The sequence below is a fragment of the Cavia porcellus genome, unplaced genomic scaffold (genome assembly GCF_034190915.1).
Source record: "Cavia porcellus strain 051 isolate PalLab524CR breed Dunkin Hartley unplaced genomic scaffold, mCavPor4.1 scaffold_17, whole genome shotgun sequence".
Lineage (NCBI taxonomy): Eukaryota > Metazoa > Chordata > Mammalia > Rodentia > Caviidae > Cavia > Cavia porcellus.
The window spans coordinates 72,485,778-72,513,546 of NW_026947500.1; the positions used below are offsets into that span (position 1 = coordinate 72,485,778).

Consider the following 27,769-nt stretch of genomic DNA (forward strand, 5'->3'; position numbering starts at 1 on the left):
TGCTCCTCTTAGACCCTCTGATTCTGCCTGGCCTATGCTAAACTGGTGTTTGTTGAGTGCCTAAATGAGACACAGGGGTAGGCAGGTCGCACCTTTGCATGATCTCATGTTTCAAACTCACAACCAGCTTGTTGCCCTGTTTAGCCACACAATGCCCAAGCGCCAAATGTGTGCCAGGTGGCACTGTTCTAGACGCCTGGGAGCAATACGGGCTTGGCTCAGGTGAGAGACAGGAGGAGCCATGCAGGTATCTAGGGGAAGGGTGTTCAGGGAGAGGCTGTAGCTGTGCAAAGGCCCTGGGGCAGGATGGGGCCTGGAGCATTCTAAGAGGGGCGAGGAGCCCCGTGTGGCTGGAGCAGGAGTAAGAGGAAACAGAAGGTTCAGGGAGGCTTCCCTGTGGGCCACAGTGAGGAGCGCGGAAAGGGAGACTGAGGCACAAAGATGCAATCTGACCATACCATTGCATTGGGACAGGGAAGTGAACTGTACGCCATCCCATAGAGGAGGCAGAGGCCCCCCAGGGAGTCTGGTGAGCCTGAGTCACTCTGCCCTCGGAGGGTAGGTCCGTGGGCCCAGCGCAGAGAGCAGGGGAAAGGTGCTGGGCCCGGGCCCATGTGGGCGGGCAGGCGGCCACGTGACCGCCACCCCCCACCCCCCACCCCGGCTGCTGGCTGCTTGGCCGCCTGCCTCCACCAGCCTGGCTGGGCCACCCGGACCCTATAAGGCCTGGGAGCGGGCAGGGCCAGCTGACAGCTGCGGCGTCTCCCTCCAGGGCGCCCGGGACTCCTGCGAGCCGCGCTCAGCCGCCCGGGGACGCCAGGCCCAGGTGGGTGTCGGGGTGTCGGGGCCAGCCGGGGCCACACGGGCATGCGGTGGGGAGGGGGCCTGGACTGACACCCCTTCTCTGCCCCTTCCAGCTCTTAACTGCTGCCATGTCTGCTCCAGAGCAAGAGGGCCGGGGCGCCCCTAAACCCAAGGGCAAGGTAAAGGAAAGGGAGGTCCCTGCGAGGACCCTGAGACCCCAGACCTCGGGGTGACCACAGCCGTGGGGCCCTGGGTCCCCCCTGGTGGGGTGCGAGCCAGCTCCCTTCTGTCCCAGGCTGGGTGGGGAGGCGGCCGTGCAGCCCCCAGAGCCTGCCCGGAGGGGTGGCCCCCACCTCTGAGCCTCAGTTTCCCCATCTGTGCGAGGGAGCCTGGAGGAAATGCTCCTCCCCTCTGCCTGCTCGGGCCAGGAGCGGGAGCGGGGGTGGGGTGGACCCGGGGCTCCCTCACGCCGCCCGCCACCCCGCAGACCCTGGGCAGCTTCCTCGCCTCCCTGCCTGGCTTCAGCTCCGCCCGGAACCTGGTGTCTGGGGCCCACAGTGCCTCGAGAGAAGCCAGGCCGCCCGCCGACCCCGCAGGTCCCCCTGGCCCTGAGGCTGAAGGTGAGTGACCGCCGTCCAGGGGAGACTCCGCTGGACACCCCTGGGGTGACCCCCGGCTATGTGAGGGTGCCTCGGACACATCAGAATCCCCTCACTAGACACCCGGCTTTCCCATCATTCAGAACAGGATGGGGAAACTGAGGCAGGAATCTGGAGAGCCAGACACAATGAGGGGGGTCAGAACGCAGCCTGTCTCCCCGCAAACTGCGCCCCCATCCCACTGCCTGCCGTGATCCCCGTTTCTGGCACCCCGCAGACCACCCTGGAGCCAATGGTGACCCAGCTCCCAGAGGGGGGCAGCAGCTTCCCTGGAGTCACGCAGCTTCCTGGGGTGTGGGGGCTGCTCCTGGGACCCCGGGGGGGGGGGCAGCCAGCAGGGCTGGGCTGCATTCTGGGCCCGGCGCCCTGAGCTGTTGACTTCTGTCCCAAATGCCTGGGCCAATGGGCTCCCCCTGGCCTGAGGACTCCAGGACTCGGGGAGGCGCCCAGCAGCCCACAGCCCCACGGAGCCCCGCTCCAGGGCACTGCAGCCCTGGGGGTCTGGGCCACCCTGGCCGCGCAGGTGACCGACTCTGGCTGTCCATGTCACCTCCCGCTGTCCCTGGCAGGGAGCCTGGCACATTCCTGACCTTTTGGGCTGTGCCCGGCAGTTGCAAAACACACCAGGACAGCTGAATCCCTCCCTGTCTGACCAGCCTCTGTCCCTGCAGTGGCCACCGACCCAGCAGCGACGGCCAGGGGCGCAGAGAAGCTGCCACAGCCTTCAGGAAAGGTGAGGGGAGCAGGGCAGGACAGCCCAGTGTCCCTGCGTGGGAGGTCACAGCACAGCCGGGGGCCTCCCCTCGAGGTCCCCTTTATCACCGCGGAGTGGGGGCCACTGTGTGTCAGCAACGTGGTGGCTCTGGGCTCCTCCCTCCTGCCCACAGCACAGAGGCAGCACAGAGAAGCCGAGCTGCTGCTCAAGCTCACACAGCAACCTGGCTGGGGGGTCTGACACCCCGCCTCCCCTCCGCAGCCTGTCCCAGCCCAAACCAACTGACACCCCGGGGGCCGCTGTATTCGGGGCACCAGGGGCCCCCCACTTCGCCCCCACCCTGCAAGGCCAGGACCATTTTAAAGGCTACTTTTGGGGCTGGAGGTTTAGCTCAGCGGCAAAAACGCCTGCCTTGGAAGCAGGCAGTCGTGAGTTTGATCCCCGGTACCGATAAAAAGGAAAAAGACAAAAAAATAAAAATAAAGACTACTTTTCTGGCAGGGTGTGGTGGGGTTCACCTGTGACCCCAGCTCGGAGAGGCTGAAGCAGGAGGATCACTGCAGGTTTGAGGCTGGCCTGGGCTGCGCAGTGAGACCGTGTCTCAAAAACAAAAACAAGAAAAATCTCACTTTTCAGTGCAGAGCTCAGGCTCAGAGAGGGGCTGAAGCCGGGCCAGGGTCACACGCAAGTTTGAGAAAGACCTATGATTTGACCCGCCAGCCCCCAGGGCCAGGGCCCGGGGTTGCAAAGAGCTCGATATCCCCGTGTGGGGGGGGCAGTATCACCCCAGATGAGACCCCCTAAAACCACACATTCCGGGCCACATCTAAGGGGCGGTAACTGCGGCGGTCACCTCTTCATTTCAAGTGTTAACGCGCACACATCTGCCCGGGGGAGGCCAAGGCCACCCACAAGCTCTGGGGTCTCAACGCAACCCTTTTATTTCTCTAGTTCCTTGTCTTCTTGGTGGCAGGGCTCGAACACACGACCTCTGCTTACTTTGCTAAGCCTCCATTACTTCCTCTGCTTGAATTTACTTCCCGATGGAGCCCGGCGTCCTCCTGTGCCCCTTTCTTTCCCGTGTTAAGACGGGGGCTCAGGAAACTGTGCGCTCTTGGTTTGAACCTGCGCAGTCCTCCTGCTCCACTTGGCTGATGCTGACTTTATGTTTCGTCTTTCTGAGGCAGGGTCTCGCTGTGCAGCTCAGGCTGGCCTTGAAGCCCAGGTTGGTCTCGAACTCCCAGCGATCCTCCTGCCTCAGCCTCCGAGTGCTGGGATGACAGGCGTGCGCCACCACGCCCGGCTTAATGTTGATTTTAGTGAGCAATTTGGTTTCTCTGTGGCTGGGTGCACAGGTTCAGAATCTGCCAGAGAGAATAGTCCAGCTGAACAGGCGTGTGATCCCCTAACTTGGCTATGGCCTGGGCTCAGCGGTATTGGGGCCTGCTTTCTATAATGGGGTTTCCATATTGGGGTCCTACAAGCCAGGTACAAAGGAATCATTTCGGCTCAGTGTGCCGAGAGCCTCAGAAGGCCAAGGAGGGCACTGGGCAGCGGGTGGGGGGCAGGAGGCACTTGAGGTTGGGGTGCAGGGAGTGGGGATGGCGGGGAGCCCCTCCGTCCTGCTGACTTATGCCTCCTTCCCCAGCAGGTGCCCAAGTCTAAGGAAGCCGCCTCCTCCGGGATGGCCACCCTGATGGATGCAGCCCAGGGGGTGGTGCAGGGAGGCGTGGACACCACCTGTTCAGCCCTGATAGGCGCCAAGGACACGGTGGCTGGAGGGGTCATGGGGGTGGTGGGCATGGCCAAAGGGGTTGTGCAAGGGGGCCTGGACACCTCAAAGGCCGTTCTCGTGGGCACAAAGGACACAGTGACCACTGGGCTCACGGGGGCAGCGAATGTGGCCAAGGGAGCTGTCCAAGGGGGCCTGGACACATCAAAGGCCGTTCTCGTGGGCACAAAGGACACAGTGACCACTGGGCTCACGGGGGCAGCAAATGTGGCCAAGGGAGCTGTCCAGACCGGCCTGGACACCACCAAGACTGTGCTGACCGGCACCAAGGACACCGTGTGCAGCGGGCTGACAGGAGCTGTGAATGTGGCCAAAGGAGCTGCCCAAGGGGGCCTGGACACATCAAAAGCTGTCCTCATGGGCACCAAAGACACGGTGACCACTGGGCTCACGGGGGCAGTCAATGTGGCCAAAGGCACAGTGCAGACTGGCCTGGACACCACCAAGACCGTGCTGACCGGAACCAAGGACACCGTGTGCAGCGGGCTGACAGGAGCTGTGAATGTGGCCAAGGGAGCTGCCCAAGGGGGCCTGGACACATCAAAAGCTGTCCTCATGGGCACCAAAGACACGGTGACCACTGGGCTCACGGGGGCAGCGAATGTGGCCAAGGGAGCTGTCCAGACAGGCCTGGACACATCAAAAGCTGTCCTCACGGGCACCAAAGACACGGTGACCACTGGGCTCACGGGGGCAGCGAATGTGGCCAAGGGAGCTGTCCAGACAGGCCTGGACACCACCAAGACTGTGCTGACCGGCACCAAGGACACCGTGTGCAGCGGGCTGACAGGAGCTGTGAATGTGGCCAAGGGAGCTGCCCAAGGGGGCCTGGACACATCAAAAGCTGTCCTCATGGGCACCAAAGACACGGTGACCACTGGGCTCACGGGGGCAGCGAATGTGGCCAAGGGAGCTGTCCAGACAGGCCTGGACACATCAAAAGCTGTCCTCACGGGCACCAAAGACACACTGACCACTGGGCTCACGGGGGCAGTCAATGTGGCCAAAGGCACAGTGCAGACTGGCCTGGACACCACCAAGACCGTGCTGACCGGAACCAAGGACACCGTGTGCAGCGGGCTGACAGGAGCTGTGAATGTGGCCAAGGGAGCTGCCCAAGGGGGCCTGGACACATCAAAAGCTGTCCTCATGGGCACCAAAGACACAGTGACCACTGGGCTCACGGGGGCAGCGAATGTGGCCAAGGGAGCTGTCCAGACAGGCCTGGACACATCAAAAGCTGTCCTCACGGGCACCAAAGACACGGTGACCACTGGGCTCACGGGAGCAGCGAATGTGGCCAAGGGAGCTGTCCAGACCGGCCTGGACACCACCAAGACTGTGCTGACTGGCACCAAGGACACCGTGTGCAGTGGACTGACAGGAGCTGTGAATGTGGCCAAGGGAGCTGCCCAAGGGGGCCTGGACACATCAAAAGCTGTCCTCATGGGCACCAAAGACACGGTGACCACTGGGCTCACGGGGGCAGCGAATGTGGCCAAGGGAGCTGTCCAGACAGGCCTGGACACAACAAAAGCTGTCCTCACGGGCACCAAAGACACGGTGACCACTGGGCTCACGGGGGCAGTCAATGTGGCCAAAGGCACAGTGCAGACTGGCCTGGACACCACCAAGACCGTGCTGACCGGAACCAAGGACACCGTGTGCAGCGGGCTGACAGGAGCTGTGAATGTGGCCAAGGGAGCTGCCCAAGGGGGCCTGGACACATCAAAAGCTGTCCTCATGGGCACCAAAGACACGGTGACCACTGGGCTCACGGGGGCAGCGAATGTGGCCAAGGGAGCTGTCCAGACAGGCCTGGACACATCAAAAGCTGTCCTCACGGGCACCAAAGACACGGTGACCACTGGGCTCACGGGGGCAGCGAATGTGGCCAAGGGAGCTGTCCAGACAGGCCTGGACACCACCAAGACTGTGCTGACCGGCACCAAGGACACCGTGTGCAGCGGGCTGACAGGAGCTGTGAATGTGGCCAAGGGAGCTGCCCAAGGGGGCTTGGACACATCAAAAGCTGTCCTCATGGGCACCAAAGACACGGTGACCACTGGGCTCACGGGGGCAGTCAATGTGGCCAAAGGCACAGTGCAGACTGGACTGGACACCACCAAGACCGTGCTGACCGGAACCAAGGACACCGTGTGCAGCGGGCTGACAGGAGCTGTGAATGTGGCCAAGGGAGCTGCCCAAGGGGGCCTGGACACATCAAAAGCTGTCCTCATGGGCACCAAAGACACGGTGACCACTGGGCTCACGGGGGCAGCGAATGTGGCCAAGGGAGCTGTCCAGACAGGCCTGGACACATCAAAAGCTGTCCTCACGGGCACCAAAGACACAGTGACCACTGGGCTCACGGGGGCAGTCAATGTGGCCAAAGGCACAGTGCAGACTGGCCTGGACACCACCAAGACCGTGCTGACCGGAACCAAGGACACGGTGTGCAGCAGGCTGACAGGAGCTGTGAATGTGACCAAGGGAGCTGCCCAAGGGGGCCTGGACACATCAAAAGCTGTCCTCATGGGCACCAAAGACACGGTGACCACTGGGCTCACGGGGGCAGCGAATGTGGCCAAGGGAGCTGTCCAGACCGGCCTGGACACCACCAAGACTGTGCTGACCGGCACCAAGGACACCGTGTGCAGTGGACTGACAGGAGCTGTGAATGTGGCCAAGGGAGCTGCCCAAGGGGGCCTGGACACATCAAAAGCTGTCCTCATGGGCACCAAAGACACGGTGACCACTGGGCTCATGGGGGCAGCAAATGTGGCCAAGGGAGCTGTCCAGACAGGCCTGGACACATCAAAAGCTGTCCTCATGGGCACCAAAGACACAGTGACCACTGGACTCACAGGGGCAGCGAATGTGGCCAAAGGCACAGTGCAGACTGGCCTGGACACCACCAAGACCGTGCTGACCGGCACCAAGGACACCGTGTGCAGCGGGCTGACAGGAGCTGTGAATGTGGCCAAGGGAGCTGCCCAAGGGGGCCTGGACACATCAAAAGCTGTCCTCATGGGCACTAAAGACACAGTGACCACTGGACTCATGGGGGCAGCGAATGTGGCCAAGGGAGCTGTCCAGACAGGCCTGGACACATCAAAAGCTGTCCTCACGGGCACCAAAGACACAGTGACCACTGGGCTCACGGGGGCAGCGAATCTGGCTAAGGAAGCCATCCATACTGGCCTCGACACCACCAAGACTGTGCTGACTGGCACTAAGGACACGCTGTCCACTGGAGTCTCCGGGGTAGTAAATTTGGCCCAAGGGACTGTCCAGACTGGTCTTGGTGCCACACAAACTGTATTCAGTGGCAGTAAAGACACTGTACACAGTGGGCTGACCGGAGCTGTGAATGTGGCAAAGGATGCTGTCCAGGGGGCCCTGGACACCACCACATCAGTGATTATGGGCCCCAAGGATGCCATGTCCTGTGGGCTCAAGAGGGCCATGAATGTGGGCAAAGGGGCTGCCCAGGGCAGCTTGGATGCCACCAAGAACATATTGGCCAGCACCAAAGAGGCAGCCTCTGCTGGGCTCGCTGGGACAGGGAACACGGCCACAGGTGCTGCCTACGCTAGTCTCAGCACTGTCCCTGGTAGCCACACCGCCACCTGGGAAGAAGCCACCAGCTGCCAGGCCTCAGACAAAAGTGGGCAATGCACTGCCTTGAGTCCCCAAGAAGTCCTGTCCTCTGGGGCCTCCAGCTTCTCAGACCCGCTTGCTGCAGGCCTGCAGTGGACTGGGGGACCTGTGGCTGCCACTGGAAGCCTGGCATCTGATGGGGCCACCCCCGGCGGTCAGCAAGCAGCTGCTAGCTTCGCGATGCTGCGGGACGAGCTGGAGGGGCTGGAGCTCTTCCAGCCCCTGAGCGCTGAGGAACAAGGTGAGGTGATGCGGGGATGCGCACCCTCTTGCCGTGGGTCCCCGCGTGGTCTCGCTCCAGTGGCGTCAGGCTTGTGGCCTGGCTGAGTCGCCCCTTTCCTCTCCCCAGCCCAGCTGGCGGCCTCCGAGCTGGGGCCCAAGGTACTCACAGTGGACCAGGGGAGCTACTTCGTCCGGCTTGGCGACCTGGCCCCTAGCTGGCGCCAGCGGGCTTTCCAACACGCCCTGAGCCACGTGCAGCACCACCAATTCCAAGCCAGGGACGCTGTGGCCCAGCTGCAGAGCTCCTTCCAGGTGGTAAGCAGCCCCCCACCAACCTGGCCCAGCGCGGGCACCGCTTGCACCCACGCACGCGCACTCGCACTCAACTGTATGCGGTTCCTGGGCTCCCCACTAGGGAACTGGCCGTGGGAGAAGGAGAAGGGACAGGGACGGTGTGGGGACAGCCAGGCAGCGCCCAGGAGAGGCAGGGCCGGCGAGGTAGTGTATCCTTAAGGACAGGCTGGGTGTACTGGTGGCACAGAGAGGCGGGCCAAGAACCCAGGGCTGGACACGAGGATCGAGGGCGACTCAGCAGCACCTGGGGGCCAGGGGTCCCCCCACCTCTGCCAGCACCTCCCAGCTCGTTCCTGGGCCAGGACACCCCAGGCCCTGCAGGTGCTGAGCGGCGCCCCAGGCCCCGCCTGCCCCCTTGGATCCTGAGGCCTTGTCTCCCCGCTAGGAAGGCACCCGGCTCACACCTGTCACGAAACGCGCAAGCGCACAGTGGCAAACTGGTACTCGGAAGCATCTTTCCACCTTCCGATCCTCACAGCAGAGATGGGCAAAAACTCAGCACCAGCACCCTCACAAGGGGAAACTGAGGCCAAGCGCAGCCGAGAAAGGGCTTTGCTCGGGGAACACACCGAGGATGCTAGGCATGGAGCCCCAAGCCAACATTACTCATTCAATCATGCACAGTGAGGGACGCAGGCCCACAGCTGGCTGGCAGAGCTGCGGCTCCGGAGAATCAAAGCCGAAGGCCCCACCTGCTGGGGCTGCTTGAGGGACATGGGCAGATGTTGAGTATGTGGCAGCCTGCATGTCTGGTACCATGAGGGTCACTAAGGACAAGGCAGCATCAGCACTGGGGCTGTCGCTGTGAAAGGGGATACTCAAGGCAAGATCAAAGTGAGAGGTGGATCTGAAGGGGACACATTCCAGGTGGAGAGCGTGGCTGCCTATGCAAAGGCCCTGGGGCAGCTTGCAGCATGGTTGTGTGGCTGGAGCAGAGGGCAGTGGGAAGGGGACAGAGTGGCCTTGCAGGACAACAGGGAGGACTTAGGCTTTGGCCCCAGGGAGGTGGGAGCAGTGGAGGCTTCGGACAGAGGGATGGCCAGACCTGACAGGTGTTCTGGAAGAGAATCAGGCTGCACTGGGTGAGAAGCAGGTGAGATGCTGTAAGTATCTGGGAAGTGAAGGGCCTCGGGGGCCCAGTAGTGCACGCTGGCAAGGTGCTGGGGATGTTTCAGAAGTGGAGCCTCCGGGTCTGCAGACAGGTTAGACACAGGACGAGAGGCCCTGCTCCCCCCAGATGTGCAGCCTGAGGCCAGGAGGGAGGCGGGGAGCTAGGCCCAGCCCAGCATCCTGAAAACCCCCAAGTCCCCGCCAGGAGGCCGCCAGCCATCTCCCACTTTGCTCTCTCACCAGATTGAGAAAGCCACGAAGGCTCCAGGAGGGCAGCTGAGTGTGGACCAGGGCTCGGATGCCCCTGTGGAGGACGCTGGGACCCCAGAGGTGGGTGCGGCCCAGGCGAGCCCCGCCCCTGCCCTCCTGGGGGAGCAGGGGGTACCTGAGGTGACCCACCTCACCCCATGCTTCTGAATCCCACAGGCGCTGGCCAGGGTCTGCGCACTCGTCTGGCAGCTGCACACGGCCTACAGCGGCCTGGCTGCCTGCCTGCAGGGGCTGCCCGAGCACCAGCGGCAGGTGAACCGGGCGCGGCACAGCCTCTGTGATCTCTACAGCATCGTGTCCTCCTCGGGCCCCGGGGAGGAGCTGCCAGCTGAGCGCCTGGCACAGAGCCGAGAGGGCATGGACCAGGCGTGGCGCGGGCTGGACCAGCTGCTGGACGGCCTGCAGCACAGCCCGCCACTGGGCTGGCTGGTGGGGCCCTTTGCCCTGGTCCCCAACACAAAGCGGGTGTAGGCAGGTCTACACCTGCCTGCCTGGCAGGGTGGCCTCCTCAGAACATTCTTCCCTAAGCCCAGCCCCGCTCCCGAAAGTCTGGGCCCTGCAGGCTGGAGCTGGTCAGACCCCAGTGGCCAAAGGGGGCACAATCTCCGAGTCCCATCACCACGCCCAGGCCAGGCTGCAAGCACCCCGTCCCTTCTCTGGGTGCCCGACCTAGCCCTTCAGTCTCCTGCTGAAGATGGGAACCGAGCACCTGGTGGGCCAGCAGCAGACGTGGGCCAGGCTGAAAGCGGAGGGAGCCGGGGCTGGGGAGGCCACAGAATGCCGCAGGTGGCAGCCCACCTCCAGGGGCCCCAGGCATGGGCACGGGAAGCCCAGAGCCCTTAGGATGGCAGCATGAACACAACCACTGCCAGCTTCACCCGGCCAGGGCCTGGAGCCGCTGCCACCCCCCGCGACACATGGGGCCTGAAGCTCTGCTCCCCCTGCTTCACTGGAGCCCCGCTACCTGTGGCTGCTGGGGGTCAGGACAGGCAGCCCGCTTGTCCCTGGAGGGCCCTGTGAGTGCCAGGAGCTGGAGTGTCCAGCAGCCCCCGGCCACAGGCTCATGACAGGGCAGCCGGCTGTCCCGAGCCCTGCCCTTCCTTCCTAGCCTGACACGGGCTCCCCAGGGGCTGTGACAGTTGACAGCCACATGCAGAGACCAGGCCCAGCACCCCAGCTCCTGTCCCCTGAAACCACACAGGGACCACAGCTGGGGAAATCTGTCCCCTCCACAGCCATCTCCTGCTGGGACTCGAGACCTGAGCAGTGCCGCACGGGAAGAGGGCGCTGCCAGGCACTGCAGGCTCCACCTCCCCTGAAGCCCCTGACACCAGGGAGGGCAGGGAAGCCCCCAGGGTGGAGGGAAGGCCACACAGCAGGCTGGAGACAGAGCTGGGAGGAGCCTGGTCCCTGGGGACAGAGAGCCCACAGCAGCCCGCTGGTCCTGAGCTGGCACCAGGGATCGGGGCTCCCGGGGGCCCAGAGCCACCTTTGGCCCAGGTCACGCAGCGACACGGCTGAGTGAGCAAAGATCCTCGCTGACTCCCCGACCACAGCCCTCCATGGCCACCTCTGTCCCTGCCCAGCCTTCGGCCAGGAGAACTACATGTGAGGTCCCCCACGAGACCCTGCCTGGCCCACCGTCCTTGGCCACGCTGCCCATGGCTGCCCTGCATGGCCCCTGCCTGCTGCAGGGGCCTCTTGCCTTGACCAGTCCAGCTGCAACAGGAAACCCAGTCAATAAAGGTCAGCTTTTCATTAAAAAACCTTTATAGTCATTTCATGTCTGTCAGAAATCACAGAAATTAGGCAGAAAAAACCCAAGGGACAAATACAAACAAACAGCACAGCGTCTCCCCAGCAGTGCCCTGCCCTGGGCCGGGGACCGGGGACGGGATGGGACAGGACAGGACAGGACGGCGCCCGCCGCCCCTCAGCTCTCCTCATCCGGGGACTCCGAGTCCAGCTGCGCCCGCTCGCTCCCGGGCCTGTCCAGGTCGGGGCCCTCCTGCAGGCTGCTGGGGGCAGCGTGGGGTGAGACCGGGCGGGTGGGGGCCTGGACACCACCCTGCCCCTCTGCTGTCCCCGCATCTCCGGCTCCACGCATGGCGGCAGACACCCACACAGCAGCCTCGGAGCTGGCTGGGGACACCGCCGGGGTCCCACCAGCGCCCCACTCACTCGTTGTGCAGGTCCTCCGAGGAGCTGCGCCGCAGGCCGCCCTCCAAGTCCTGCCCGTCCTCCTGCTCCTTGTCCTCCACGCTCTCCTCCTTCGGGGCCGTGGCCTCACCGTTCACGGGGGCGGAGAGGTCTGGGGGGACAGAGGGCTGCTGGTGCACTGCCCGGCCGGCTGCTGGGCAGCCCCGCCCGTGCCTGGACTCTGCTCGGGGCTCCCGGCCAGCCCGACGTGCGCCCTCCCCCTGGGCACTCAGCAGGGCAGCAATGCCACCTGCGGGCCTCCCTTCGAGGGCCAGGTGCGTGGGAGCCCGGGAGCTCGGGGCTGCGGTCCCCAGGGCCCCAGGACGCACTGCAGAGCTCCCGCCACCCACCCACGGCCGGGCTGGGCTGCTCCTCCGCCTTCTCCTTGGCAGCCTCCTCCGCGGGCAGCTTCTCCTCGGCCTTGTCCACCTCGGCCTTCTCCTTCTCCGCGCCAGCTCTGCTGGCCTTCTGCACCGCCTCGAGCTTGGGCCCCAGCACCCGCGACTTGAGCCGGGTGTAGACCTCCGCCGCCTTCTCCATCACCTCCTTGTTGGCTTTGTAGCGGCGGATCTGGCGGGAAGGCTGGTCACCGTGTGGCTGTGTCTGTCCCCCAGGACCTCCCCACACAGTGGGCCCCGCCGCCTGCCCCCTCCTGGCCCCTCTACCTTCTTCAGTGTGGCCACCACATCTGTGTTCTTCTGCAGGATCTGGGAGGTCACCTGCAGGGTCCCCAGCTCCTCCAGGGCGCTCAGACACCTCTTCACGTCCTGCGAGGGGGAGAGTGAGCCCGGCTAGGGCACGGGGGCCACGGACCCACCGCTGTCTGCTGGCCCTGCCGACCCCGCGAAGGCCCTGCTGAGAAGCGGGGCTCTGCGCCCCACCCAGGGAACCAGCGCCTGCCCGGGACCCCGGCTGCGACCCCGGCAGCGGGCTGGTGTGGGGCTGCTCACCCCGGGAGCCCTTACCGGACTGTCCACCTTCAGGGCGAACTTGACCTCGCTGTGCAGCTTCTGCAGCTTCTCTTCCACGGAAGGTTCTGCGCAGGACACAGCGGGAGGTTGAGGCGAGGACTGCAGGCCCGGCCACCGGTGGCCAGGCGGGGTGGCCAGACCCCAGCCACAGGCGCCCATCCACAGGCACCTGGGAGCCGCTGGGCCCGGCCAGGGCTGGCCAGGGAGCGGTCAGCTGGCCGGCCTGGCATCCTCCCAGCAGCCTCCGCGCCTCCTCACCTTTCTTCTTCTCTGCCCTCCTGTCCAGCGGGGGCCCCTCTGACCGCTTCCGGGTCCGCTCCACCTTCACGGGCCTGCAGGAAGGGACCCTCAGACAGGCCCGGCCACCCTCCCACAGCCTCCGGGCACCCTGCCGCGCTCGCCCAGGCTGGCGGCCTCCCTGGTTCTGCGAACGAACTACAGCCGTGCAGAACCCTTAGCAGGTGGGGGCACAGCCTCGCACCCTGGCACCCCTGGAGGCCAAGTCTGAGCCCTGCCCGGGGTACTAATGACCGAGAGACCCTCTCTCAAAATAAAACCAGCGCTCACACCGGGGGCACGCTGTGACCCCGGCACTGGGAGGCTGAGGCAGGAGGCTCCCTGTACATCCGAGGCCAGCCTGGGCTGCACAGGGAGACAAAAAGCCCAGGCTGGCGGGAGATGCAGGCAGGGCAAACCCTAGCTCCAATCCCTAGTAGGAAGGAAAAATCAACTTCCAGCATTCTTTCTCACACTCACGGTAGCGCTGGTTATGCGAAACCTGGCACACGACTTGTTAAAAAGCACTGGTGCCCCTCCACGACACAAGGCCTCACTGCGCCACACCGCGGGGCCGGGCTCCGGGGCCCTCTAGAGAGGAGGGGAGGAAGCCACCGTGCTGGCGCAGGGTCGCCCGCTGGCACCATGGCCCTGAGGCCGGAGGACAGCTCTGTGGGGCACCCTGGGGACACAAGGGCTGAGTGCTGTCACTGGCCTCCACCTGCTGCATGCCAGGGCCTCCGGTAGGCCCCAGTCCCCAGTTTCTGAAGACACTGCCCAGTGTGCCCTGGGGGCACCATCACCCCTGAGAGGAACCCCAGGCCTAGGGTGACTGAACCCAGGCCGGGGCTCTCGGAGCAGAGAGCGCCCTGGTGCCGAGCACAGCCGGCCTGGGGAGGGGCAGGCACCTGCTGACCTGGCCCGGGGCTTCTCCTCAGGACGCCCTCTCTTCTCCTTCTGGCCGGGCTTCCGCGTCGGCTCTGCGCTCTGGGGCGGCAGCTTCTTGGTGGATTTCTTCCCCTGCGGCACCGGAACAGAGCAGGGCTCTGAGCAATGGGGGAGGCGCTGGACCCAGCCCCACGGCCCTGCTCTGAGCTTGGGGGCCTCGGGGGACAAAGCATCCAGGGCTCCGCCCACGCAGGGTACAGCCACCGCAGTGCTGCTCGGCAGCTCTGGATGCAACAGCGACTTGTTCTGCCAGGACCTGCACCCCTTATGACAAAAAGCGGTGACCCGGAGGGGCACTGTTCTTTCTGTGCCTTGCAAAGAAGGCAGAGCTGGTGGGCACCGCGGTGCCTAGGACGTCAGACTCCGGATCAGGCCGGAGGCTGGGGAGCCTGACTGGGCCCCGTTCTCAAACGGTGCACAGAGCAGGCCTGAGTCACCACTGTGCCTCAGAAGCCTAACGAATCCCATGCTCACCCACGAGCTGGTTCCCTGGAGCAGTAAAAGGTGCCATGAGTACCTAGTCTGGTCCTCCCTTCTCTGGCCTCCATGGCTCCCACCTCCTTGGGCCAAAGCCCAGGTTCTGTTGCTACCTGTCCCCTGCCTGCCTCCCAGGCACAGGGACTCCATGCCGCTCCTGCACTGTATGGCCTCCGTGCTACCCCAGGGCCTTTGCATGTGCTGTTACTCCTGCCTGGACTGTTTCCTGATTCCCCTTATGTATCACGCTTAAGTGAGGCCTTCAGGTCTCCCCCACTTAACACAGAAAAGGCGCAGAGGGTGAGACTCAGCGGAGCGGGCTTGAGCAGCCTTCCGAGGGCCCCGGGTAACATCCCAGCACTGACTCCCCGGTCACCTCCGGGCCTGCAAGGCCAGCTGCCATGGGGCTGGACCAGGGCTCCCTGCTGCTGCATCCCCAGCACGCTGACCAGAGCCACGTGGGTGAGGGCGGCCACCCGGGCACCAACCTCTCTCTCCAGGTCCGCTTCGGGCTCCGAGTCCGAGGACGACGGGGGGCCCCGGCCCCGGCCCTTGCGGCCCCGCTTCTTCACGGGCTCGTCGTCCTCCCTGAGCTCCTCCCCGCTGCTGCCGCCGCGCTCGGCCTCCCCGTGCTCCGCGCGCTCCCGCCGCCGCTCCTTCTCCTCCTTCTCCTGCTCGCGCAGCCGCCGCAGCTCCTCCTCCTGCTCCCGCCGCCTGCGTGCCTCCAGCTCGCGCCGCCGCTCCTCGTCCCGCCGCTTCCACTCACTGATGCGGTCCACCTCATCGCTGTCACTGCGCGGGGGGACAGACATCAGGCACCTCTGGCCACCGCGCTCCCGCTGCGCCCCCGCGGCAGCCACACCCACCTGTCGCTGCTGGAGGTGGACGGCGGCCGCTCGGGCTTCGGCTTCCGGCCTCGCGGCTTCGGGGGAGGCTTCTCGGCTACAGAAGAAGGTGCCCGCTGGTCAGCGGCCAGCTCCCCGGGCCAGCGCGCCCCGGCCGGCCGGGCCCTACCTGGCTTTCTGCCCCGAGGAGGTTTCTTAACGGAGACGTCGGAGTCCGAGTCGGAGGAGGACGAGGAGGACGAGGAGGAGGACGCGGACCTCGCCGCGGGCAGCGTGCCCTCCTTGGCCCCATCGGAGCCGGCTTTGGAGTCTGAGTCTGAGGCTGACGGCACCTTGCGGGCGCGGGGACAGGGAGGTGATGCCAGGTGAGGGCCAGCCAGACCCCCAGGGCAGACCCTGGGATGTGGGGGCTCTCAGCAGACAGAGGGACACGGAGGACGAGCAAGCCCTGGGCTGGACACCGCCTGCCCACGGCACCCACCCAGATGCGATGTGAGCCAGGCAGGGCGGACCCCGAGCTGCGTGTCCCACCCATGGCGGCAGGCGCTCCCCCAACCCCGGGCCCAGCGTGGACCTGCGCACTCTACCTTCTTCCTCCGGCCACCCAGGGGGCCCCGCCGCGGTGCCCGGGCCACGGCTTTCTTCTCGGGGGTGAAGTCCTGCGGGGAAAGTGCAGGAGCTGCAGGGGTGCTGGTGGCCACCCCCGCAGGCCGCCCGGTCCACTCCCCGGCTGCCCCTGCCCGACCCGCTTACCTGGTCACTGGTCTTCTCGGACTCGGACGAGCTCTCCGAGTTCTCGTCCTCGGAGGGCGACACGCTGGCTCGATCCCGGTCACTGGAGGCCTTCCGAGCGCGCTTGGACAGAGACATCTGCAAAGCAAGGGCAGGACGTGGGGCCGGGTGGGCACTGCCGCGCTGGTGGCTGCAGCTCGGGACTGTGTCTCTACCTCTGTGCTGTGCGCAGACGGGGCCGGAAGCCACCGTGTTACGCTCTGTCTTTAACTGGGACAGAACCAGCACCTTCACCCGGAGCTACGTCTCCAACCCCTTCTAATGTTTTTTTTTTTCCTTTTTGGTATCAGGAATCAAACTCAGTACCTCGCAGCTGCCAGGCAGGCGCCCTACTGCTGAGCTCTCTCCCCAGCCCCTACCCTGTTTTGAGACAGCGCCTCACTGAGTTACCCAGGAGGGTAACACATTGCAGGTGGGCTACCCAGGTGGGCTCCACCTTGCAACCCTCCTGCCTCAGCCTCCCACAGTGCTGGGAGGTCAGGCGAGCACCACCACAGGCGGATCTAGCAATCGTGGAAATGGAGCAGAATTCATTCACAGCACGTCACTGGCTGCTTCCCAAACACTGGAGGCTTCATCTTAATGTGCTATGCGAGGAAACACTCCCACTGCCAGGGAGAACGAGGACACAAACACGACAGTGTCTCACTGGTCCGGCGGGCTCAGAAACCCCACAGACGGTGGCGGTATTTCCTCCTAGCTTCACGTTGCGTCAGTTACAGCGAATGTGGCTCATTGCTTCAGAACCAAAACCAAATTTTATCTTCCACAGTAATGGGCTGGGGCAGCAGCTCACTGGTGGGGCTGGTGCCTGGCACACTGGGGTCATGATAAACAGGAAGGAACTGCCGCTTTCCAAACAATGTGCTGGCATTCTAGAACTTCCTAGAACCTGCTTCTTTCACTGAACCAGAACACTCAACAGCAGTAAAGCCAGCTGCACTGGGGTGCGCGTGGAATCCCAGCGCTTGGGAGGCTGAGGCAGGAGGGTCACCCGGGCCAGCCTGAACTCCCCGGAACAGAGAATGCATTCAGGAGAACAGAAACCAACACACTCCCATGAAAATCTATACAGAAATGTCCACAGCAGCGCAATTCCCAATTACCAGAAGGTGTAGAAATGACCTAAATGGGGGCTGGGGATTTAGCTCAGTGGTACAGCACTTGCCTAGCAAGTGCAAGGTCCTGGGTTCAATTCCCAGTAACCGCAGAAGAAGGAGAAGGAGAAGGAGGAGAAAGAACTTAAATTAAGCAGTAATTATCTAAAAATATGCAATGACTTTATAGAACTGACCTGAATGGCCCATGGCCATAGACTAAATGGATAAAGACGATGTGAGCCACAAACACACTGGAATATTACTCTTGTCAAGAAAAGGAGTGAGGCTATGATGCCTGGTACAATGTGGACGGACCTTGGGGACATCGTGCTAGATGAAAGACACCAAACATAAAAGGACACACAGTGTGGGTCTCCGCAGACATGAAGCATCCAGGACAGGAGGTGGGCTCCTGGGTACCAGGGCTGGGAGAGGGCAAAGGGGTAACACCTACTTGGGGGATTCTTCAGAGGGGGATGCAATCTTCGGGAATTAGACAATGGCTACACAGCACGGCAAATAAACTGAAAACCGCTGAACTGTGTATAGTTTGTTTTGGACACAGGGTCACTGTGCAGTCCAGGCTGGCCCTGAACTCAACTGTGTAGCCCAGCTGGCCTCAAGTTCATGGCGACCCTCTTGCCTCAGCCTCCCCAGTGCTGGGATGACAGGCGTGCACCCAGTCTGACCACACCCAGCCTCAACTATACACTCTGGAGGTGTGAATGTCGTGGTATAGGAGTTTATGAAGCCTGGGAATGGTGGGTACACCTGGGAGGCTGAGGCGGGAGGATCACCGTGAGTTCATGGCCAGCCTGGGATACACATCAAGACCTGTCTCAAAAATAACCTTTTTGGCTAGGTGTGGTGGCACATGCCTATAATCCCTGCAATGCGGGCAGCTGAGGCAGGAGGATCACCTTGATTTTGAGACCAGCCTGGGCTACACCGTGGGTTCAAGACCAGTCTGAACTGCATAGCAAGACCCTGTGTCAAAACAAAACCAAAACAAAGCACCAAAAGCCAGGCGTGGTGGTAGATACCTATCATCCCAGTACTCTAGGAAGCCGAGACAGGAGGATCATTAGGTTTGAGCCCATTCTGAGAAACTCAGTATCTCAGTGAGACTCTGCCTTACAAAACAAACCCAGGCATGATTGAGCAAGCCCGGGATCTCAGCACTCAGGAGGCTGAGGCAGGAGGACGGCCCCAAGTTCAAGGCCAGTCTGCAGTATGTAGCAAGACTCTACCTCACAAAGAGCAGAGTGAGGCTGAGGGGGAGGTGGAGGCACGGGGGGGCTGGCGGGAGGGACCAGGGGAGGGGTGGGGCGGACCTCGCAGCTCGGGCACCGCACCTGCCCGGCCGGGCCGGGGCCAAGCGGGTCCCGCCTCACCTGTACCTTCAGGGCCGATGGCTTCCGTTTCAGGCCACTGTTGTCGCTGCTTTTGTCAGAGTCTGAGTCGCTCTCCATCCTGTCACTGGCGGCTGCGGCGGTGACGGCTGTGACAGCCATGATGCTGCGGTCCTCCTCCTCGTCCGCGTCGCTGCCGCCCGCAGGGTCGGCTTCTGGGGCCTCACTCTCGGAGGAGCTCAGCGGCTTGGGGGAGGGCCAGAGACAGTGTCACGCAGGGACCAGGGCTTGGCTTCCTCGCTGCACCGGGAACCGAGGCCCAGAAAGATGCGGGAGGTGGAGACAGGGGCCAAGGCGCCAGAGCTGAGGCCACCATGGTGTGGATAAACCCTGTACAAGTGACTTCAGCGTCGCTGTGCCTCAGTTTCCAGAGCCGAGCAAGGGGTATCACAGAGTTTTCACCTCCCAGACCGTAGCAAGGAACACATGGAGGTCAGGGTGCACGCTTCGGCAAGAGGCCTGTGAATGTCTGATTCTCTAAAAGTCTTTCCTTCCCTTTTTGAGACAGAGTTTTGTTCTGCAGGCTGGCCCTGACCTCACACGGCCCTCCTGCCTCAGCCTCCTGGGTGCTGGGATCACAGGCACGTGGCCACTGCTGGCCCTGGCGCTCTCAGGACACCTGCTCAGAGCGGGATGGCCGCAAGCCAGCTACGGGGTTTGGGACGCGTCCTCTGGGCTGGCCGCGTCACCAGGCTCGGTGAGGACACAGAAGGGACCGAGGTGCGATCCGGGAGCCGGCGGGTGGGCGAGGCAGGAGAGGCTGAGTCCCGCACACGGCTCCCAGCCCGGGGCCTGGCAGGAAAAATGCACGAGCTGGGCACCGAGCCCTGAGGAGCGAGTGGCTGTGTGTGGCAGGGGGCACCAAGAGGCTGCGAGGAGCTGCCCGGCCCGTGGGCTCCCCTGGGCTCACGCGGTGCCGGGGTGGGGTGTGCGCACCGTAGAGCCCAACAGAAAGCTGGGTGTGGGGGGCACTGCACTCGGGGAGGCCGGGCAGGAGGATCGCAAGGCCCAGCCCAGCCTGGGCAACTTAATCACCCGCAGGACCTTGCCTCGTTGCCTCGAAGTAAAGAAGTAAAAGCGGCTGGCGCTCTAGCTCAGTGGGGGCACCCTGGGTTCATCTGCGACACTGCGGGAGGGAAAACAAAGAAAACTTGCAGAAGAAATAAAGGGGATCAAGATGGAACACACGATTCCAAACCACGAATGTGTACTAATAGAGAAACAAGGTTTTAAAAAAGCACTGCGGGAGGCTGAGGCAGGACGGTGGCAAGTTTGAGCCCAGCCTGGGCAACCACTCAGCGTCTTGGTGAAACCCTGCCTCCAAACGAAGGCTCAAAGGAGCCTGCGGGCGGGCTCAGCGGGGAGGGCCGAGGCAGGGCGGAGGCAGGGCGGGGTTAGGCCACAGCCCCTGGAAACTACTGGGATGTCTCTGCAGGGACGAGCTAACAGGGTGCGGAGGAGCTATGGAGTCACACAGAACCGCCCCACAGCGCGGCGGCCGACAGCGAGAGCACCGTGCCGAGAGGAGCCAGCACCCGGGACGCAGCGCGGCCTCCGTCTCTGGGCTTCTCACCCTGAGCAGGCAGTGCAGCCCGAGGCAGACCCTCGGCTGCCGGGGACGGGAGGGTGACAGCTGCGCTCTCCCTGTGGGGTCGGGGGATGGTCCAGAACTGGACGGTGGGACACCGGAGCCCGGAGCCGGATGGAAAGGCACTAAGGCCGCTGCAGTACGCCTGAAGACGGCTGTTCCGGCGCAGGTCCAGGGGTGGAAGCCAGGGCCTTTGCTCTGAGCTGATTCCAGGCATTCTAAATTGCTTTTTATTTTGAGAGGGTCTCACTAAATTACACAGGCCGAGTTTGAACCGGTAACTGTCTTGCCTTGCAGAGTGCTGGGAGGACAGCATGCCAGCTCACTTTAAACAAATGTCCTTTATTGACTGAGCGTCGTCCAGGCTGGCCTCAAACTCATGGCGATTCTCCTGCTTCAGCCTCCCGAGCCTGGGAGGGCAGGCACACACCACACACTCACGCCCGACAAAAATAACTCCTTAAAAACGTGCACTGCTTCGGGGTGCTGACGGTCTGGGAGGAGGGGCTACAGGAGGACACGCTTGCTGGCCCCGAAAAAGCCAGCGGGAGAATGAACAGAGGGCGCCAGATCCTATGAGAGGTGAAGAGCAACCACGGAGCCAGGAATGGGAACACAAGAGCCAGGCGTGTGCCAAGGGGTCCCAGGCGCGGCAGGGGGAAGGACACATGTGGACAGCGCGGTGCCCAGCAGTGCCCCCCCCCCCCGTGGATGCACCCAGCACAGCCAGGGGCCAAGGCGGGAACCCCAGCTGTGCCCCTGGCCCCTGGCTGCAGGCGCCCCTGGAATAAAGAGGGGAAGGCTGGAGCCCAGGCCGCCCCCAGCCCTGCTTAACACAGAAGGGAAATGAGAACCAGGTGTGGACTGCATCCCGAGGCCTGGCAGGCCGGCCCCCTGGCCCGCAGTTCCTGCCAGATTAAAAAGGATAATAGTTAAATAGGTCAAGGTGGAGAAAACTGTGCCCAAGCAGATTCGCACCTTTCCTCCAGAGCTGCCTGGTGGGTGGAGAAGGCGGTGCAGCGCGCTCTCCTCACAAGGGGAGGCAGCTCAGAGAAGGTGCCGCAGGGCTGGGCCAAGGGCCTTTTGCAGGTCGCCTCCCAGGGAGGCTGAAGCAGGAGGATCCCTGTGAGTTCGAGACCAGCCTGGGCTGCAAAGTGGGCTCAAGGTCAGCCTGAGCTGCACAGCGAGACCCTGCCTCAAAAAGACCAAACAAACAAAAAACCACAGCCTTTCGGCTGAGCTACATTCAGAACTGGGTTTTCAGTTTCTTTTTTAATTTTCAGACAAGGTTTCAAGATGCTAAATTGCCCAGGCTGGGCTTGAACTGGATCCTCCTACCTCAGCCTCCCACAGTGCTGGGAGGACAAGCCTGAGCCACCACACCTGGCTCACCATCCTGATTTTGCTGATAAAGATACAATCTGAGAGCATTTAAATAACAACTCAAAAAACAAACAAACCACAGAGCAATGGGGCTGGGGATACAGCTCAGTGCTACAGCGCCTGCCTGGCAAGTGCAACATCCTGAGGTCAATTCCCGGTACCAAAAAGCCAAACAAAGCAGCATGAGCACCAGAGGTGCTCAGGTCATGGGCGCAGCCCTCGTTAAAGGTCCCCCCGCTTCTGCAGAGCTCCTAACCCAGCGTGATCTGAGCTGTGCCTCTACAGCCCTGTCCATCAGTCGGGAAGGACGTGTGTCCTCCATGGGGACACTGAGGCTCTGACAGTGCCAAGGCTTAAGTGGTGACTGGGGACCCAGCTGGAACAGCCTTGCAGCAAAGGTTTGGGGCAATGTCACCCATGCAGCGGCCCGGAGGACGTCAATGCTGGCAGGGCAGATAAGAACCCAGAAACCAAAAGCCTGAGCCGGCCACTGCCAAGCAGGCCAAGGCTCACTGGGCTCGTATGAGCGGTGGTGGAGAAGAGGTGGCACCCTGCCCTCCCTCCCTGGCGACGGCCCGGCCACTCCAGGAACCTGACCGCTGTCCTCCCAGGCTCCCGGACACCCCGTGAGAGGTCCACAGAGGGTCTACACTGGAACCCAGGACCACCTGTTCCCATGGCAGGCCCCAAGCCCACCCCATCCATAACTCTGACCCCAGCTGGTCCCAGACAGGAAAAGAACCCCAGCTGGGCGGTCTCGAGGCCCGGGCTTTGGCACCAGCTCAGCGCTGCTGCTGACGACCTTGAGAACCCTAGACTGCATCACCACCAAAAGACAAGGAGGCGTTAAACAGGACCCTGCTACCTCAACGGCTGTCAACCCTAAGTGACGCTGTCCCCCAGGAAGCACGTGGCAATCTCCAGACACACTTGCCACCAAGACTGAAGGTGGGGCCAGCACACGGCAGTGGGCCACAGGGAGTGGCCTGGCCTCATCGTCCCAGTTGGTGGGGTACAGGACTAACGCTGAGGGCCCCCACTGGGCAGTCATGCAATGTCTACAGGCCTCAGTCTGCCCACCAGTGCAATGGGTGTATTTCGGACTGCTGCAGGAACCAAAACACAATGCCAGGAGCCCTTTTTACCAACTGGCTGGACAGGAGACAAGATATAGGCCTCTTGTGTGCTTTTAGGGCAACAGCTAACAAGCTCCTGCAGGGATTGATGCCATCCTGTGTGTCAAGACAGGATAATGATGAATGAATACAGCGAAGGTAGGACTATGTGCTTAGGGGAAAAAACCCTACGTGTGATTACACACGTTACACAGGACATGGTCGGGCGTGCCTATAATCCCAGCTACTCAGGAGGCTGAGGCAGGCAGATCTCAAGTTTGAAGCCACTCTACGAAAACAGCCAAGACTCTGTCTCAAAATACATAAATACAAGACAAAAATGAATCCCCAGAGGTACGTGAGGAACTGACATCTGACAATGTTGAGAGGGAAACAGAGTCAACAGGAGGCAAGAACGGGAAGCAAGACTCGGCCACTTTGGGGGCTGCTTTCACCGAGTGCCCCTCGACACTTTTAAACGTTTGAAGTCTGCGTTTCTGCTCGGAACCTGAACTAAGAGCTGGAGCACTGAGAGAGGCTGCTTGTGCCTGCCTGAGCACCCACCACGTCAGATGCACGGGGCCAGGGCTGGCGGGAGACAGGAGGGCCACAGGCTCCGCCCACAGCGCTGCATCTGCAGGGCTTGGGGCGCCTGCATACCTCTGGACGGACGGACGGAAGGACGGACGCACGGCTCACAGAAAGCCCAGCTCCCCGGTGCTCCTCTGCGGCCGGCTGGATCTGCGTGGGGCCCCCTGAATCTCAAGTATTCGCAACGTGAGTTTGTTTCCCTTGAGGGCAGGCGGTACGCAGTCAGCAGGCCATGGGTGTCCAATAAATACTAAACGGTGCAATGATTCACCAGGAGGGAACACGCTTAACACGTAACCAAAGAGACCTTGGGCCGGGGCCAGAGGGGATCTCATGCAACTCGACTGCCTTGGAGATCTTCCGAGCCTTGCGGGCAGGCTGGGGTCACGCACAGCCTAGGAAAAGTTGCTGGCTGGCAAACCGCGGTCTCCCCAACACAACGAGGTAATAAAGTACACAGCATGCCCCGGGCGCCTAGGGAGCCTGCCTTTGCACAGGGGGCTGCTGAACCATCAGTGCTCAGGAGGCAGCTGCGAAGTGAACCCCAGTAAGTTCGGGGGTATGGGTTCTCAAGAGCACACAGCAGTGTCAACACAGAAATGCCCAGGAGTGCTCAGAGGGGTGCTCAGGCTTGGACGATGGGGGAGCCCACCCACACTACTGCAAGACCAGAGTCCTGAAGGGGACCAGTGCTGCCTCCAGCTGTCCCCTGGGCCAATTTGGTGACCATCCAGCTCCTGCTCACCAAGTCCATTCTGACCACGCCAGTGTCACACCTGCCTCCCCCAGGGACCTCCAGCTCCTGCCCCCAGTGCCTCCAAAACGGTCAGAAGCAGCAGTTCAAGGCAAGCCCAGAACCCCAGTTTGGCCTCCCCAACCCCATCTCGCCCTGAAACACCTGGCGGGGGCCTTGCCGCCAGTCCCCCTGGCCTCTGGCAACTGCTCTGACCCCTCCTTGCCCAGAGCATCAGCAGACACCACGTGCCACCACCGAGACGCTGTCACCTCTGTGACTCCTGACATTTTTTTTCCCATCTAAGAATTATCATGTCAGAACCCCTGCCTAGTCTGCCGAGTCCCAAATCTGGCAATCACCAGAAGAGACCAAGAGGTTAGTAAATCAAGTTTTCCTTAAAAAATAAAGGTTTTATAAGACCATAAGAGCACCGTGAGAAATTCAGGCCCAAAAACCCTTTCGTAAATGGGCAGGGGAAGAAACATTGAAGGGAAGGCAGGGAAACGGAAAAAAAAAAAAAACAAGAATCAAAGAATCCAGTTAGATCCTGTACAGATCCACGTTCTTTATGAAGGATGAGATCATTATGTATATCTAAAATGTACCAATAAAACCTGACAGAAATAAAAATTCAGGCCCACAACAAAGGAATTCTTACTGCTCTGATATTACAGCCCTCTGTCCCCACCTTCAGGGGACACTGGGTGATCTCAGGGACACGTGTGGCTGTCACACCTGGCGAGCTCCTGGCATGGAATGGGTGGAGGTCAGGGTCACTGCTCAGCACCCTGGTCACCCCCAAAGGGAACGACCCATCGAGGTGCCCAGGCGGTGAGACTCAGACTTCAAAGCTCTTTTTCCTGGGAGTCATGGAAAAGGCCTCTCGGGTGCCAGGGCGAGCAGGCGCCCTCCCGCCTCGGGCCCTGCAGAGGCGCCCGCTGAGGCCCCAGCCGCGCGTACTCACCGGAGGGGCGCTGTAGCTGGCGTGGGGGTCGTTCTGGATCTCCCAGAGACCCTGGTTGAAGCCTTTCCTCTTGTTGGGCTTCCCATACTTGTCTTTGCACTTGTCGTACGGGAACAGGTCCTTGGGTCCCAGGAAGGCTCTAGAGCAAGGACCCCAGGTCGTTGCAGGTGAGCCGCCACCCCGGCCGAGCACCAGGTGGGAACCAAGCCCCGGGAAGGACACTTACGTTTCATGTGTACCGAAGAAGAAGATGGGGTACTTGTTGGGTGGGGGCTTCACGGCACCATCAGCAATGTCGTCGATCTGTAAGGAGAGGCCAGTCAGGGGCGGCTCAGGGCGAGGTCCAGGAGGCAGCTTCACACACTGACCCCAGAAATCACCAAGAAACCAGCCAAACTGCTTGGAGGAAAAGCATGATGGGAAGAGAGACGCCTTCAGCTCAGCGAGACTCATCACCTCCCCAGTGGGAATCTGCACGTTTCTGCGCACCCCCCATTGCAAACCTGTCCCCCTCCCAAAGTCACCTCCCCATCCCAAAGAAAGCTGGCCCCTGGTAGGTGCTTCACCTGAACAAAGCTAAATACAACCCCATGGAGCAAATGGGGGGGGACGTGGGGGGACATGTCACTCAGCTTCTAGAAACTTCCAGGACCCCCAGTGAGACCCCTCCTGCAAAGAGGGCATCAGGCAGGAAGCTCCCAGGGGATGCAGCTGGCAGCTCCAAGGATGCCGAGGGTGAGGGGTGGGCTGCAGGAGACAGGCCTGAGCATCCAGGAAGTCCCACCCTCTCCCTGCAGGCAAGGGCTCCAGCAGCTGTCAGTCAGCTCCCCACAGGAGGCCAGCAGCCCCTTCACTTCCAATCAGGTACTTGGAAATGTTCAGGGTTCTCTGAGCTGCAGAAGGGGGGTGAGGGGAGGAAAAAGCTAGTGCTGGGGAAAGGAGGGAAGTGTCAGGAAAGTTTCAGAGCTCTGGTCTCCCCCAAGACAATGAACGTGTTCAAACCCAGCTGCAAGGAGCCCGCAGGTCCCAAATAATGCCTTCCCCACCCTCCCCTCCAACTCCTGCGTGGTTCCTGGAACCTTCCCTGCCCCACGCACCCCACTTCCTTCTCTGAGCTATTTTTTCCACCTTGGACACCAGCATCCTGATGGGTGCTCCACCCAGAAGCCCCCCACCCCCAGCAAACGGAGTCAACCCAAGGACCAGTCCTGCATGTCTTCCGGCACTGCCCCTCCCCTCGCCTGCCCTGGCCCTGCCCTTGACCCCTGGTGGAGGCCACCGTCCGACTGCAGCAGCCCTCAGGCCCCCCACCTCCTGTGCTGCCACTCATCAAGGCTCCTCTTCAGCCCCGCCTCTCCATTGCTCCCCCCCCCCCCCGGCACCCCCAAATTCCTTCAGCCCCGGGGTGACTGGAGTCCTAAGACCCGAGGATAAATGCCCACTGCACACTGGTTTGACTCCTCACAGGGCCTAGAACCCCACCCACCGGCACACCCCAGTCTCCCAGGCTCACAACCCCTTCAGAAGTGGATAGGCCCTGGATCCCACTTTCCACCAAAGGAGAACCCCAAACGTGCATGGCCCAAGCCCCCTTCCCCGGGGCTCATTCAGAAGACGGCCTTTAATTTTAAGCACCATGGAGAACCACCCCCTCCCCCACCAAACAGCTCCTGCACCCTCCTCTATGGGATACGCGGGTCCTCACAGGGAGCCGGGTCCCAGGGCGCCCCAAGAAGCCTTCCTTATTCTAGTCTCTGCTGCCGGTGACCTTGTCCACAGCCCCCGTCCCATTCCACTGCAGGACCCCCTCAGCATCTCGGCCTTGACACTCGACCCTCCTCCATCACCGCATCGCATCCCCATCGCCCCTTGGTTTCTCTGGGTCCCACAACGAGATCCTTCCATTAGGAACACTCCCGTTATATCGAACCCTTTTTCTGAAACCCAGGTCCCTCAACTCCCTGATGGCTGACCACCTCCTTCAAACTCCGAAGCAACCCCTCAACATTCCGAGACCTAACGTGAGCACCTCTTCCCCGAAGCCCCAATGTTCCAACCCCCCGAAAACCCAGAACCCCATATTGGGGTCCTCTAGAACTCCGACTCCCCACAACTCGGCCCCCTCAGACCTCTACCCCCCCCCGAACCCCAGGACGCTGTCCCCTCAAGCCTCCGGTTTCCCAGACCCCAGAACGTGGCTCCCGCAGACCTCCGATGTCCCAGGAACCCGAGAACGCGACAACTCAGCTCTCAGACCCCTCAGAGCCCGGGCGCGCGGCCCCTCAGGCCCGGGGTCTCCGCTGCCCCACCCCCGCGCCCGGCCCATCCCCCGCGCAGCCTCACCCGGGCCGGCCAGTGCGGGTAGCCCTTCATCTTGGCGAACACTAAGTCCCCGGGCTTGAAGGCGTGCGGCATGCTGGCGGCGGGAGGCCCAGGCCGCGGGAAGCGGCGGCGGCGGCGGCGGCGGCGGCGGCGGCAGATACAGCAGCGGGAGGCGAAGCTGGGGGCGGGAGCCAGACGCCGAGGGGGCGGGGGCGTTCGCACAGGCAACGGGCAGACGCGTACTTATTGGATTCGGCGTCGCCGGAAGTCCCGCCCTCCTGCTGCCAGAGGCCGGAGATGCCGTCACTTAGGACCACGTGCCGGGACAGAGACGCGCGGGGGCCAATGGGATGAGAGGTTGGCGCGGAGCAAGATAACGGGATTGGATAACGGGCCGAACTAAGGGGCGTGACTCAGAAACCTGACGGGAGGGGGAGGAGGTTATGGGAGGTGAAAGGGGA

The 27,769-nt window shown here is 62.3% G+C and overlaps 2 protein-coding genes across 10 annotated transcripts; one reads left to right on the plus strand and one right to left on the minus strand.

The window, feature by feature from the left end:
• Positions 1 to 670: 670 nt before the first annotated feature.
• Plin4 (perilipin 4) lies at positions 671 to 11,355 on the plus strand. Of its 4 annotated transcripts, none has more exons than XM_063229160.1 (8): positions 671 to 826; positions 918 to 983; positions 1,292 to 1,424; positions 2,120 to 2,196; positions 3,827 to 7,874; positions 7,983 to 8,170; positions 9,563 to 9,649; positions 9,746 to 11,355. In XM_063229160.1, exons 2-8 carry the CDS (start codon positions 933 to 935, stop codon positions 10,058 to 10,060), a joined length of 4,899 nt encoding a protein of 1,632 aa, XP_063085230.1. In that variant the 5' UTR covers positions 671 to 826; positions 918 to 932; the 3' UTR covers positions 10,061 to 11,355. The 4 variants fall into 4 exon arrangements, with proteins under 4 accessions (XP_063085230.1, XP_063085231.1, XP_063085232.1 ...); XM_063229161.1 differs by having other exon boundaries at positions 3,830 to 7,874; XM_063229162.1 differs by having other exon boundaries at positions 2,135 to 2,196.
• Hdgfl2 (HDGF like 2) lies at positions 11,342 to 27,523 on the minus strand. 6 transcript variants are annotated; one of them, XM_013142999.3, is made up of 16 exons: positions 27,330 to 27,523; positions 25,213 to 25,289; positions 24,987 to 25,125; positions 18,592 to 18,795; positions 16,059 to 16,175; positions 15,893 to 15,964; positions 15,475 to 15,637; positions 15,327 to 15,402; positions 14,949 to 15,252; positions 13,952 to 14,055; positions 13,018 to 13,091; positions 12,754 to 12,824; positions 12,454 to 12,555; positions 12,139 to 12,358; positions 11,771 to 11,900; positions 11,342 to 11,604 (listed from the first exon to the last, which is right to left on the minus strand). In XM_013142999.3, the coding sequence occupies exons 1-16, from the start codon at positions 27,399 to 27,401 to the stop codon at positions 11,523 to 11,525; spliced, it is 2,007 nt and encodes a 668-aa protein (XP_012998453.1). In that variant the 5' UTR covers positions 27,402 to 27,523; the 3' UTR covers positions 11,342 to 11,522. The 6 variants fall into 6 exon arrangements, with proteins under 6 accessions (XP_012998453.1, XP_012998406.1, XP_003460808.2 ...); XM_013142952.3 differs by having other exon boundaries at positions 11,342 to 11,607; XM_003460760.5 differs by having other exon boundaries at positions 18,598 to 18,795; positions 27,330 to 27,522.
• Between the last annotated feature and the right edge of the window lie 246 nt (positions 27,524 to 27,769).

What these genes read in the sequence shown, in the direction of transcription:
- Plin4 (XM_063229160.1), top strand. Translation starts at nt 933, where the DNA reads ATGTCTGCTCCAGAGCAAGAGGGCCGGGGCGCCCCTAAACCCAAGGGC. An exon ending in TGCCACAGCCTTCAGGAAAG is followed by an intron (nt 2,197 to 3,826) that starts GTGAGGGGAGCA and finishes CTCCTTCCCCAG; the next exon opens with CAGGTGCCCAAGTCTAAGGA. An exon ending in TGCAGAGCTCCTTCCAGGTG is followed by an intron (nt 8,171 to 9,562) that starts GTAAGCAGCCCC and finishes CTCTCTCACCAG; the next exon opens with ATTGAGAAAGCCACGAAGGC.
- Hdgfl2 (XM_013142952.3), bottom strand. Translation starts at nt 27,401, where the DNA reads ATGCCGCACGCCTTCAAGCCCGGGGACTTAGTGTTCGCCAAGATGAAG. An exon ending in TCCTCGGGGCAGAAAGCCAG is followed by an intron (nt 15,403 to 15,474) that starts GTAGGGCCCGGC and finishes CTTCTTCTGTAG; the next exon opens with CCGAGAAGCCTCCCCCGAAG. An exon ending in TGGTGGCCACACTGAAGAAG is followed by an intron (nt 12,359 to 12,453) that starts GTAGAGGGGCCA and finishes CCTTCCCGCCAG; the next exon opens with ATCCGCCGCTACAAAGCCAA.